Genomic DNA, 12,778 nt, shown 5'->3' with positions numbered 1-12,778 from the left:
GCTATGTTGATTTTGCCTACATTATTTTCTTTTAAAAAATATTCTTCTCATTTATTTTGGATAGAAACTGAGAGAAATTGAGAGGGGAGAGGGAGATAGGGAGGGAGGGAGAGGGGGCCGGGCGGTAGCACAGTGGGTTAAGTGCACATGGCGCAAAGCACAAGGACCAGCACGTAAGGATCCCTTCGAGCCCCCAGCTCCCCACCTGCAGGGGAGTCGCTTCGCAGGCAGTGAGGCAGGTCTGCAAGTGTCTATATCTTTCTCTCCCCCTCTCTGTCTTCCCCTCTTCTCTCCATTTCTCTCTGTCCTGTCCAACAACAATGACATCAATAACAACAACAATAATAACAAGAATGATGATAAACAACAAGGGCAACAAAATGGGAAACAGTAGCCTCTAGGAGCGGTGGATTCATAGTGCAGGCACCGAGCCCCATCAATAATCCTGGAGGCAAAAAAAAAAAAAAAGGGGAGAGCGAAAGAGAGACACTTCTAGCATTTCACCACTCATGAAACTTCCTTGCTGTAGGTGGGGATCAGGGACTTGAACCCAGGTCCTGTGCACTGTAATGTAGGCATTCAGCAGGTGCACCACCACCCGGCCTACCTACATTTTTTTCCCTATCTCTCTAAGAGCCCTGTTCTTCCCATTTCCCTTTACCCCTGTGTTTGGGTAATAACGCACAAACAAGGGCCCCAGGGTTTTAAACTGGGGGAATGAGCTTAACCTGGTACACAGAGTACTGCACTCATAAGGGATTGTTGTCTTCCTGTCTCTCTCTCCCGTCATCTTTTTTATTCACTCCCATGAGTTTATGTTAAGACCTACTAGTAGGGGGAGTCGGGCGGTAGCACAGCAGGTTAAGTGCGGGTAGAGCAAAGCGCAAAGACAGGCGTAAGGATCCTGGTTCGAGCCCCTGGAACCAGGATCTCCACCTGCAGGGGAGTCGATGTCGCTTCACAGGCGGTGAAGCAGGTCTGCAGGTGTCTGTCTTTCTCTCCCCCTCCCTGTCTTCCCCTCCTCTCTCCATTTCTCTCTGTCCTATCCAACAATGATGACATCAATAACAACAACAATAATAACTTCAACAATAAAACAATGAGGGCAACAAAAAGGAATAAATAAATATTAAAAAAAAGAAAAGAAAGGCCTACTAGTAGGAAAAGATGATTGGGTCCTCCGAGTGTGTTGGTCCCCTATTTTCCTCACTACTTCCTCTCTAATTACTATTTGACATATCTTCCCATTTGTCCAGAAAAACAGATATTAAAGAAAGGATAGTTACTAGGAAAAGTAAGAAAAGTCCATGAAATTATGCCAAACCTTTGGAATCTTCCTTTATACTGGCTTTCAATTATTTGTGAGTGACCCACAGATTCTTGGGTTTGTAGAGACATAAGTCGGAACCTTGCCTGAGTGGGCAGGTACAAAGGAGGAAAAACCATAACCATCGAACTAGCCTAGCAGGTTGCCTACAACACACCTGAATGTAGCTTTGATTTTCCTGCTTAATTCTCATGAAACTATTGAGACGGGGTGGGGGTAGATAGCATAATGGTTATGCAAAGAGACTCTCATGCCCTGAGGCTCCAAAATCCCAGGTTCAACCCCTGCACCACTCATAAGCCAGAGCTGAGCAGTGTTCTGGTAAATAAATAAATGAATCAATCCATCAATCAATCAATAAATATAATTTTAAAAAAGAGACTATTAAGATTTGTCTTTGTATGTGCATAGAAGTTGACCATCAAGTGGAAGAAAAATCAGTTGATATGGTTCTCAACTAGAGATGTTATGAAAAATATCAGACGGGGACTGGGCAGTCTAGGAGGTGGTGGGTGAATGAACAAAACACTGAATTCTCTAACATGAGGTCTTCAGTTCAGTCCCTGCACTGCATGTGCCAGAGTGATGCTCTGGTTCTCATTCTCTTCTAAATGAATGAATGAACGAATGAGTGAATGAATGAATATATCCTAAAAAGGGGAGGGAGTTGGGAGATGAATTACCCAGTAGAGTGCACACTTCATGCTCAGGGATCTGGGTTTCAGTCCCTGGTCACCATATGGGAGAACCATGCAGAGGGGAAACTCCATTAGTGATAGAGCTCTTTGTCCTTTTTCTGTCTCTCTCTTCCTCCCTTTTGTCATTACCCTTTATCTGGGAGCACTGGCATTGCCACAGGTGTGGCAAAAACAAACAAAATAATAGAAGAAAACATGAATCCTGAGGGAACAGTATTTGATGAAAAAAAAAGAGAGAACAAAGACAAAAAGCTGACTATTCCTATAGTCACTAATTTGGAGATTCCTAAATATTGTTGTTATAATCCAAAGGAGTGAGAAGAAAGTTTTTTTTAAAAAAAGCTTTAAAAAAGAAGAGTTCACAGAAACTAGAATTATGGATTGTTCATCCAGAGCTAGACAATTAAACAGAGGCATTGTGGGTAGCATACAGAACAAGCTCCCTTTTCTGCTCCACCTCAGCTAACTTGAGTCAGTTTTGAGCAGCAGTGTTCTGTCGGGCCCTACCTTCTAGCTCCTTAGTGTCAAAGGTTTTCTGATCCTGCACCGTCGGAAGTTTCTGTTTTCGGTGTTGTCTTAGCAGCTATCTCTTACCTGTGTCCATTTTCTAGATCTTTTTTTTTTTTTTTTTTTGGTCTCCAGGGTTATTGCTGGGGCTTGGTGGTGGCACTACAAATCTACTGCTCCCAGTGGCCATCCCCCATTTTTATTGGGCAGGACAGAGAGAAATTGAGAGGGGAGGGGAGATAGCAAAGGAGAAAGATAGACATCTGCAGACCTGCTTCACCACTTGTGAAGTGTCCCCCTGCAGGCGGGAAGTGGGGGCTCAAACCCAGACCCTCGTGTGGGTCTTTACACTCCGTACTGTGTGTGCTAATGCACGGCCCTCCGCTTTCTTTTTTACATTTATTTATTGACTTTTTTCTCCACTTTTTTTTTTTTACATTTATTTATTGACTCCCTTTTGTTGCCCTTGTTTTATCATTGTAGTTATTATTGTTGTCGTCGTTGTTGGATAGGACAGAGAGAAATGGAGAGAGGAGGGGAAGACAGAGAGAGGGAGAGAAAGACAGACACCTGCAGACCTGCTTCACCGCCTGTGAAGTGACTCTCCTGCAGGTTGGGAGCCGGGGGCTCGAACAGAGATCCTTATGCCTGTCCTTGTGCTTTGCATCACATGTGCTTAACCCATTGTGCTACCGCCCAACTCCCCATCTTCCAGATTTTCTAATCTACTATTTTCTCTGGCCTCAGATTTCCTCTAGCAAAGAGCCTCTCTCTTCCATCTGATGTGCATACCTACATGCACTTAGTTACATTTTAAAGTTTACCGAGTCTTCCTTGGTATATCTAGGTACTCCATGTACCTCAGGACTCAAATTCACAGTCGCTAATTAGGAGGACTGAGTTTGAACCTGAGGTGTGATATCATTCTTTCATAGCGTTCTTTACTGCTTACCACACTGACTGCCCTTGCCAGTGGTATGACAGACAGCTCTCCTTGTTCCTTCTCTTCAGCACGCCTTCTATCTCTGCTACTGGATTCCAATACACAGAACATTTTTCTTTTTTTTTTTTTTTGCCCCCAGGGTTGTTGCCAGGGCTTGGTGTTTGCACTATCATTGTTGTGGTTATTATTGTTGTTGTTGTTGTTGCTGTCGTTGGATAGGACAGAGAGAAATTGAGAGGGGAGGGGAAGACAGAGAGGGACAGAAAGATAGACACCTGCAGACTTGCTTCACCACCTGTGAAATGACTCCCCTGCAGGTGGGGAGCCAGGGGCTCAAACCGGGATCCTTAAGCCAATTCTTGTACTTGGCGCCACGTGTGCTTAACCCGCTGTGCTACCGCCCGACTCCCAGAAGGTTTTTGTTATTAGGAAGCGGTGACTTCCTCATGCTCCTTCTTCCTCCAGTGGAAACCTTGCCGAGGATGCCCTCCCAAAGGAGCTGATTATTTTTGTGGCCCCTAGATCTCTAGACAGCTGGCTAACGCCTACCTGTAGAGAAGAAGAAGATCTACCTGAAGAGATGGTAGATCTGATCCAATCCTGTGACTTGATCTGTATCCTGCAGGGCATGGCCTTTCTTCACAACAGCATTATTGCATCCCATGGGAGTCTCAAGTCCTCCAACTGTGTGGTGGATAGTCGTTTTGTGCTGAAAATCACAGACTACGGCCTGTCCAGCTTCCGATCTACCGCTGAGCCCGACGACAGCCACGCCCTTTATGCCAGTGAGGCCACCCCACAACCCACTTCTGCTCTCTTCTCCTGGCACTGATGATTTGCACCTAGGGGTGGGAGAAGGGTGGGTTAACAGCAATTAAGCATTTTATGCCAATGAACCTATCTGGGCTTGGGGGGATGCCCTTTTGGGGGGACCTGGCCAGCCTGTTCGTTCTTTTTCAGAGAAGCTGTGGACTGCCCCAGAACTGCTCGCTGGGAACCCACTGCCGACTGCAGGCATGCAGAAAGCTGACGTCTACAGCTTTGGGATCATCCTGCAGGAGATAGCACTCCGCAGTGGTCCTTTCTACTTGGAGAGTCTGGATCTCAGTCCCAAAGGTGAAAGTTTCTTTATTTAACCCATAGCCTCTTTTACTTGGGATGGGTTGGATCTGATTTTTCATCCAAATCCTCTGTCACGTCCAGAGATTGTCCAGAAAGTCCGAAATGGTCAGAGGCCATATTTCCGGCCAAGCATTGACCGGACCCAACTGAACGAAGAACTGATTTTGCTGATGGAGCGATGTTGGGCCCAAGACCCTGCTGAGCGGCCAGATTTTGGACAGATTAAAGGCTTCATTCGCCGCTTTAACAAGTGAGAGAGGGCACTAGGGACCTGGGGCTCCCAGGGGTAGAAGCCTCGTCTGCTGGACTGGGTGGGTGCTGACGGGGTCAGAGGATGGGTTGGCTCGGAAGGCGTGGGAGTCTTGAGGATCTTGGAGCAGGTACCATCTCCTGGCACTCCTCCCCACCCCCAGGGAGGGTGGCACCAGCATATTGGACAACCTTCTATTGCGCATGGAGCAGTATGCCAATAACCTGGAGAAGCTGGTGGAGGAACGCACACAGGCCTATCTGGAGGAGAAGCGCAAGGCTGAGGCTCTGCTCTACCAAATCCTACCCCAGTGAGACCTTTGTACTCCCTCCCAAAGTTGTCCTTTGGTATTCTGCTTTGGCGGGGGGGGTGCTTCCTCCAGCTCCCAGGAACTCATCCCTGGCCCTGAACATCCTGCTTTGTTCCATCTTGCCACAGTGTGGCACTGGGCCCCTCCACTCTCCTGTTTTCATTCTGTTTCCAAATGTGCTGTGCTGCCTCCTTCTTCCTGGATTCCCATCCTTCCTGGGTCACTGCACACACCCTTGCTCCAGCACGGTGTGTGCAGGGCAGCCCTGAAGTGAGATGTGTACCCTCTGCCCTTCCTGACGCCTGCTGCGTACACACCTTGCCTTGTGCTAGACGCCGACATCTTCCCGGCTACTTTCCTTCTCCTTCACGAGGCTCAGCTCTGCACCAGACACGCAGGCCTTTCCCTTCCCGCCTCCTCCCAGCCTTTCTCTGAGTTGTTCTCAGACTTCACCCTTGCTTCCTAGTTCAGTGGCAGAGCAGTTAAAACGGGGAGAGACTGTCCAGGCTGAGGCCTTTGACAGTGTTACCATCTACTTCAGTGACATCGTTGGCTTCACAGCATTGTCAGCGGAGAGTACCCCTATGCAGGTGAGAGCTAGAGGGGACAGGCAGGGGCAGGACAGGTACCTAGGGAGCTGCCTGGGGACAAAGGGAACCCAGATAATGCGGGGTAATAATTTGATCTTAAGTTCCCACCTCTTAATGGGATGCCAAGAAAGTTGGGCACAAGCCTCAGGACCTCTGCTTTTCCTCCATCCTTGACAGGTGGTGACTCTTCTTAATGACCTGTATACCTGCTTTGATGCCATCATTGACAACTTTGATGTCTACAAGGTGAGAGCGGGGCTACCTTTCTGCTGAGACCCCTGTCAATTCTAGTCTCCCAGAACACCACATACCATACCCTCCCTCTGGACAAATTTCCCTCTTGTGTCTCCAGCATTAGTTCTGTAGAGTAATTTATAAACAGAAAGTTCTGGCACTATGACTATATCGTAGTTTATTTTTTAAAATACTGTGACACCAGGGCATTCCTGAGCCAACGTTTAAAGAAATATATATTTTTATTTATTTATTATTGGATAGAGATAGAGAGAAATTGAGAGGAGAGGGAGACATAGAGAGGCAGAGAGAGAAAAAGACACTGCAGATCTGCTTCATCACTTGTGAAGCCTCCCCCCTACAGGTGGGGACCAGGGGATTGAACCAGGATCTTTGCGCAGTGATGTGTGTGCTTAACCAGGTGTGCCACTGCCTGCTCTCCACCCCCAACTTTTTGTTTGTTTTTGGTTTTTGAGAGTGAGTAAGAGAAAGAAGGAAAGAGGGAGTGATAGAGAGTAAAGGCATGGGGGCCGGGTGGGGCACACTGGATTAAGCACACATGGTATGAAGTACAAGGATCTTGGTTTGAGCCTTCAGTTCCCCACCTGCAGGAGGGTCACTTCACAAGTGGTGAAGCAGGTCTACAGGTGTCTTTCTCTCTCCCTCTCTGTTTCTCCCTCCTCTCTCAATTTCTCTCTATCTTATCCAATAAAATGGGAAAAAATGGTCGCCAGGAGCAGTGGATTTGTAGTGCTAGCACTGAGCCTCAGCAATAACCCTGGAGACAGAAAAAAAAAAAAAGGTATAGGCACTCTAGCATCACTCCATCATCCATGAAGCTTCTCCTGGTGCCATGATACTGCCATGTGGCATCCGGCCTCAGACTCAGGAAGAAAGCTCTATTGAGTGAGCTGTCTTTCACCCCTAGCAGTCTAATTTCTTATGAATTCTTAGCCTCTCCTAACTGGAGTCATTACAAGACTTACCCCTATCTATGTGGAGAGAGAAATTCAGTCTACCCACCTTTTCTCTCCACCCTTTCTAAACATGGAAAAGTCATACAGAATGTGGGTACAGAATGATTTATTGAGGCAAGAGACATGAAGCTATACTGTAGCATTTCCTTTTTCCCCATCCCTCCCTCCCTTTCCTTTCATTCATTCTTTCTTTCCTGGAGGCGATTTTTTCCCCCTTTTGTTGCCCTTGTTGTTGTCATTGGATAGGACAAAGAGAAATCAAGAGAGGAGGGGAAGACAGACACCTGAGACTTGTTTCACTGCTTGTGAGGTGACCCCTCTGCAGGTGGGGAGCTGGGCGCTTGAACCAGGATCCTTACGCTGGCCCTTGTGCACTTAACCCACTGTGCTATGATGCACTGCTGCCCAATCCCCCTTCCTTCCTTTTCTTGCCACCAGGGTTATCACAGGCTCAGTGCTGGCTGCTGGTGGCCATGTTTTTTCCCCCTTTTTTTCTCCATATTTTTATTTGATAGGACAGAGAGAAATTGAGAGGGGAGAAGGAGATTGAGAGAGAATCATAGACACCTGCAGACTTGCTTCACTGCTCATGAAGCATACCTGCTGCCGGTGGAAAGGTGGAGCTCGAACCCAGATCCTTTCTCAGCGGGTTAAGCGCACACGGCGTGAAGCACATAAGGATCTCGGTTTCAGCCCCTGGCTCCCCACCTGCAGGGGAGTCGCTTTACAGGCAGTAAAGCAGGTCTGCAAAGGTGTCTATCTTTCTCTCTCCCATTTAAAAAAAATCTACTATATGCCTATGTGTTGAATCTCAGAACGACTTAAGAGAAAGTTTCAGGCATTGAAACTTCCATCAGTGCCCTGCCCCTAAAGCCAAGACCACTCTCTTACGTTGCTTCAGTCCAGTCAACCAAGCCCCGTCCCTTTTACTAGGCCCATTCAGCCTCCTCCCCAGCCTCATTGCTGTTTATGTCAGCCTTGTTTTCCTTGCTTCTTATTTCCTGACAGCAGAACTTATGTGTTCTTGTCCTGGTAGACAGGGTGTCCATTCATTCAGCAAATGGTTTACTGAGTATTCACCATGTGTTGGGATAACAAGGGTCTAAAGAATTCCTTTCACAGGGCTGGGCGGTGGGTGGCACACTGGGTTAAGCGCATATAGTACCAAGTGCAAGGACTTGTGCAAGGATCCAGGTCCAAGCCCCTGGTTCTCCACCTGTAGGGGGTCAATTCACAAGTGGTGGCAGTGAAGCAGGTCTGCAAGTGTCTTTCTCTCCCTTTTTCTATATTATTTTCCCATGAAAAAAAAAAAAGGCTACCAGGAGCTGTGGATTCATAGTGCTGGTGTTGAGCCCCAGTGATAATCCTGGAGGTAAAAACAAACAAACAAACAAACAAGAAACCCTTTCACTTCCCCTTCTCCAGGACCATGGGACTGATTTCCCTGTGAATGCCCGTGCCTTTATGCTGTCAGGGTGACTTATCATGGTGCTCAGCTTGCCTCCTCCTACTCTCTCCATCCCCACATATGCAGATAGAAGTGACCTTTTACTTCCTCTCTCCACCAGGTAGAGACGATTGGAGATGCCTACATGGTGGTATCTGGTCTCCCAGGTCGAAATGGTCAACGCCATGCTCCTGAAATTGCTCGGATGGCCCTAGCGTTACTGGATGCAGTTTCTTCCTTCCGCATCCGCCACCGACCACACGACCAGCTGAGGCTACGCATCGGGGTCCACACGGGTAAGGCCGACTCTCACTCCAGCCTTCGTATTCACTTTCCCCAGATTCTCCAACCTGTCTGTTCTCACAGGCCCTGTCTGTGCTGGGGTGGTTGGCCTGAAGATGCCCCGCTATTGCCTTTTTGGAGACACGGTGAACACTGCTTCCAGAATGGAGTCTAATGGTCAAGGTGAGATGGTAGCCTTCAGCCCTGCCTTCTCCCTTAATCCATGTTGCCCCTCTTTGCTTTTCAGACTCTCTTGTTGTTACTCTCAATCCGAGAGACCACTGTTCCTGCCCACTACATCTCTGGCCACAGTTCTTCTAGTGCATGTACATTGGGAGGACTGAGAGCACCTTGAGGGATGGTGGTTGGGGAAGGCTCTCTCCAATACCAGCAGCAATCCGGTTGCCTTTTCTTTGACTCTTCTTTCCATATTCTGCCCATCCCACCCCAGCCCTGAAGATCCATGTCTCCTCTACCACCAAGGATGCCCTGGATGAGCTAGGATGCTTCCAGCTAGAGCTTCGGGGGGATGTGGAGATGAAGGTGATGGCAGGCTATGGGGAGGGGGTCATGGAAAGGGAGCATGACAGTGACTGTGGGGCTTATGGGGAAAGGCAAAGGGACTAATTTAGAACCACCTGAATTATCTCCACTCCCCTGCTTCCAGGGAAAAGGAAAGATGCGAACTTACTGGCTCCTAGGAGAGCAAAAAGGACCTGCTGGACTTCTGTAAACTCCATCTCTTCCCAAATCAGACAACCCTGCTGCTGGCACCTGGGTGGGCAGTGGCCACAATCTTTCCACATGGGACAGTGGGACATGAAATGGGACAGTGTCACATGAGATGGAAACCAATGGACACAAAACCCCACCTTTTGTGGGAGTTGTTACTCTTTGCAGTGCAGCCTTGTACATATACCTGTCTCTCTCTTGCCTGGTATCCTTCCTCCCTACTTTCTGTAAATATCTGTATCTAAACCAGAATATTTTGGCCAAATATAGAATAGAAAACAAAAGTGTGGTGTCATGGTCTGGGTTAGGGGCAACTCCAAGGAAAATTTACAGGGGATGGGCATTGTAACTCACAGAAATCACCAACTTTGCTGTTGTAAGGTGAGGGACTCCTTTATGTCAAGTCCTTTCACCAAGCACAGACGGGCAGAGACAGAATCTGTATCCTCTATCCCACTTCTACCCTCAGCCCTTAGGTAGGAGTAGTTCTACCCTGCCCTCCTCCGTGGCAGGCAAGGGAAGATGTTTCTCCCAATGGGTGATAATAATCCTCAGGTTCATAGGGCAAAGGCTGTCCCAGAGACAACGGCACTGGTGTTGAGAAGCTGCAGTTCTTCCGGAATGGTGTGTCCAGTGTCCTGATGTAACTGACACCCTGGAAGAATGCCAGAATGAGTAAAGATCCCACTCTCCCAAACGAGTACACAACAGCTTCTCCCCCCTTTCCTTTTGCTTTCATTCCCATTCTTTCTCTCTCTCTCTTTCTTTCTTTCTCTTTGATTTTGTCTTGTTTCAGCAGAGCACTTCTCAGCTCTGGCTTATGGTGCTGTGGGGGACTGAACCTGGGACCTCAGAACCTCAGGCATGTGAAACTTCCCCATAACCATGATGTGATCTTCCCCACCCTTCTCCTTCTTTCTCCGCCACTCCCAACGCCTAGTCACCCTCACACACCGGTAGCTGCGGGGCCTTCTGTCTCCAGAAAGTTTCAGGCTGCTCCTGACGGTAGTCATGAGGCTGAAGGAAAGAAAAGGAATAACTACAGTGGCGCAGCGGGTTAAGCGCATGTGGCGCGAAGCATAAGGACTGGAGTAAGGATCCCAGTTCGAGCCCCCGGCTCCCCACCTGCAGGGGAGTCGCTTCACAGGCAGTGAAGCAGGGCTGCAGGTGTCTGTCTTTCTCTCCCCCCCTGTCTTCCCCTCCTCTCTCCATTTCTCTCTGTCCTATCTAACAACAATGACATCAATAATAACTACAACAATAATAACTACAATAACAATAAAAAGGGCAACAAAAGGGAAAATAAATATTAAAATAATAATAATAAAAAGGGATAACTGAGTTAACTCTTGGCTCCCTTTGCCACCTCTAGGCCTGCTGTTCTCCTATTGTCTGTTAGAGCTCAGCTGTACCAGTGGTGGGGAGGGGAGGGTGGACTCGCACCTTTGTTGGGGCAGGAGGCCCTGCTCCTGCCAGCTCCTTTCGGTAGTCATGGTGTGTCACAGATTCAACCTCAAAGAGCTTCTTTGTAGGTTCCTGTTCTGCCAGCACCTCTTTACTGTACAGTCCTAGGGGTGTTAAAGACTCCTCTCCTCTGGTTTTTCTCCTCCCCAACCCCTTTCTCCCTCCCCCCAGATTCTTACCAGATCTGGTCGCTCAGAAGCATCTCCATCATGGCTTCACGCTTCCCTGTGGGAGGTTAGAGAGTGGACAGAGCAGAGAGTCTGGTTAAGAAGGCCCAGGGACCAGGGAGGCGGTCCAGTGGATGAAGCCTTAGACTTTCAAAGCATGAGGTTCCAACTTCAACCCCTAGCATCCCATGTGCCAGAGTAGTGACCTGGCTCTGTCTCCCTGTCTCTCAATAAGAAATAAAGCTTGTATATGTATATGTATATGTATATGTATATGTATATGTATATGTATATGTATATGTATATAGATATATTTAAAGATTTAAAAGAAACCAATCTGAGAAAAGGAAGGGAAATTGTGGGGGGTTATTCTGATACTCAAGGGATAATCCAAAGACCCACCAGAAATTCCTTCCTCTCCGTTTTCCTTATTTGTCACATTCTCTCAGGACTCGTACCTCTGAGTGGATAATAGTGGTTTCTCGGGGGCTGGTAGGAGTCTCTCTGGGTGGTGCTGACAGGCATGGGTAACTCTGGCTGCAGGGTCAGCAGTCGCTGGTGTCCGTGCCGGAAGAAGTAGCTCTCGGACCCATCGTGCATGCTTGGAACTTGATCCAGGTGGTTGGTGGCTCTCTGTGGACCCCAGGTTGAGTGACCATGATATCGTTTCTGGTACTCACGCTCCTTATAAATTGCTACCTCCCTCAGGGAAATGGGGGTGGGGGGGTCACCCTAGATAAAGGGGAGCAGGTCAACTTCAATACCTCCTCCTCCCAGTTGTAGAGAAGACACTGGCCCCGTGGCAGTGTTTTACTGAGGAGCTCACATTCCTCTTCAGCTTCAGGAGGCCTCCATAGCCCTCGGTTCCCAGGTTCTGAAACTTGCAGATCTTTCCAGGGGGGCTGTTTCTGAGGCTTGCAGTGACAGCAGCGATGGCAGCAAACATAATTAGAGCACATCTTTGCCCTGAGGCATATCTTGGGGTCAGAGACACAGCCGAGAACATGCCCAGTGTCAGGGGCACGGTCCTGGTACAGATCAGAACTAGAGGCAGGAACAGCGCCAGGCCTAGAGCTATGGACATTTGTAGTGTCTTGACCACGGGCAAAACTGGAATGGTGGGTAGGTTCAACGTCAAGGCCCTCCTGGTCTATCTTGTGGGCAAAGTGGGAACTAGGGTAAGGATCCTCGAGCGTTTCAGAGGAGGAGTCTCCGAGGCTGGGTTCAGGGCAGAGCACTGGGGCGTCTGTAGCTACCGCAGCTGTTTTGGTGTCTGGGGTGGCTGCTGCAGGTGTGACAGTTGCTGTGGTTTCCACTGCCCGCGAAGATGTGGAAACCCCATCCAAAGAAGGGAATGGCCCAGAAGTGGACTCTCGCCCACTGGAACTGGGCTGTACACCTAGTGGTCTGAAAGACAATAATGAAAGCTGTTGAAAGGAGGGCCCGCCAAAGAGCTCACTTGGACAGTGCACCACCCAAGTTCCCGCCCAGCCCACACCTCCTTGAAGGAAACTTAGGTGCTGTGGTTTCTTTCACTCTCTCCCTATCTTAAAATAACAACAACAATAACAACAATAATAATGAAATTAAGTTGTTAAAAGTGTATAATCTGCTGGCCGTCAGTCCCTTAGGCCTGCAGTCAGAACCATCGTTTCTGAGCAGGGTTATTACTTACTCCGACGGTGATTCAGCTTCAGCGTCGGTCTCCATCTTCAAACAGCAGCTACC

At 48.4% G+C, this 12,778-nt stretch overlaps 2 protein-coding genes across 5 annotated transcripts in view; one reads left to right on the top strand and one right to left on the bottom strand.

The window, feature by feature from the left end:
- NPR2 (natriuretic peptide receptor 2) overlaps positions 1 to 9,703 on the top strand; it is a 25,351-nt gene extending 15,648 nt beyond the window's left edge. For all 4 annotated transcript variants that reach the window (XM_016188033.2, XM_007522811.3, XM_016188032.2 and 1 more), the window contains 10 exons: positions 4,101 to 4,260; positions 4,436 to 4,591; positions 4,679 to 4,847; positions 5,011 to 5,157; positions 5,624 to 5,747; positions 5,925 to 5,993; positions 8,527 to 8,701; positions 8,772 to 8,870; positions 9,139 to 9,230; positions 9,355 to 9,703. In XM_016188033.2, coding sequence (XP_016043519.2) covers positions 4,101 to 4,260; positions 4,436 to 4,591; positions 4,679 to 4,847; positions 5,011 to 5,157; positions 5,624 to 5,747; positions 5,925 to 5,993; positions 8,527 to 8,701; positions 8,772 to 8,870; positions 9,139 to 9,230; positions 9,355 to 9,420 — 1,257 coding nt within the window. In that variant the 3' untranslated portion in view covers positions 9,421 to 9,703. The remainder of the gene's footprint in view (positions 1 to 4,100; positions 4,261 to 4,435; positions 4,592 to 4,678; positions 4,848 to 5,010; positions 5,158 to 5,623; positions 5,748 to 5,924; positions 5,994 to 8,526; positions 8,702 to 8,771; positions 8,871 to 9,138; positions 9,231 to 9,354) is intronic.
- SPAG8 (sperm associated antigen 8) lies at positions 9,678 to 12,778 on the bottom strand. Its single transcript, XM_016188034.2, has 7 exons — positions 12,726 to 12,778; positions 11,815 to 12,457; positions 11,509 to 11,683; positions 11,063 to 11,108; positions 10,863 to 10,977; positions 10,374 to 10,436; positions 9,678 to 10,074 (listed from the first exon to the last, which is right to left on the bottom strand). Exons 1-7 carry the CDS (start codon positions 12,758 to 12,760, stop codon positions 9,892 to 9,894), a joined length of 1,260 nt encoding a protein of 419 aa, XP_016043520.2. The 5' UTR covers positions 12,761 to 12,778; the 3' UTR covers positions 9,678 to 9,891.

The sequence above is a fragment of the Erinaceus europaeus genome, chromosome 10 (assembly GCF_950295315.1).
Source record: "Erinaceus europaeus chromosome 10, mEriEur2.1, whole genome shotgun sequence".
In the NCBI taxonomy this organism is placed as follows: Eukaryota; Metazoa; Chordata; class Mammalia; order Eulipotyphla; family Erinaceidae; genus Erinaceus; species Erinaceus europaeus.
Note: the sequence above shows the minus strand (reverse complement) of the source record. Positions and strands in the feature narration are given on the sequence as shown.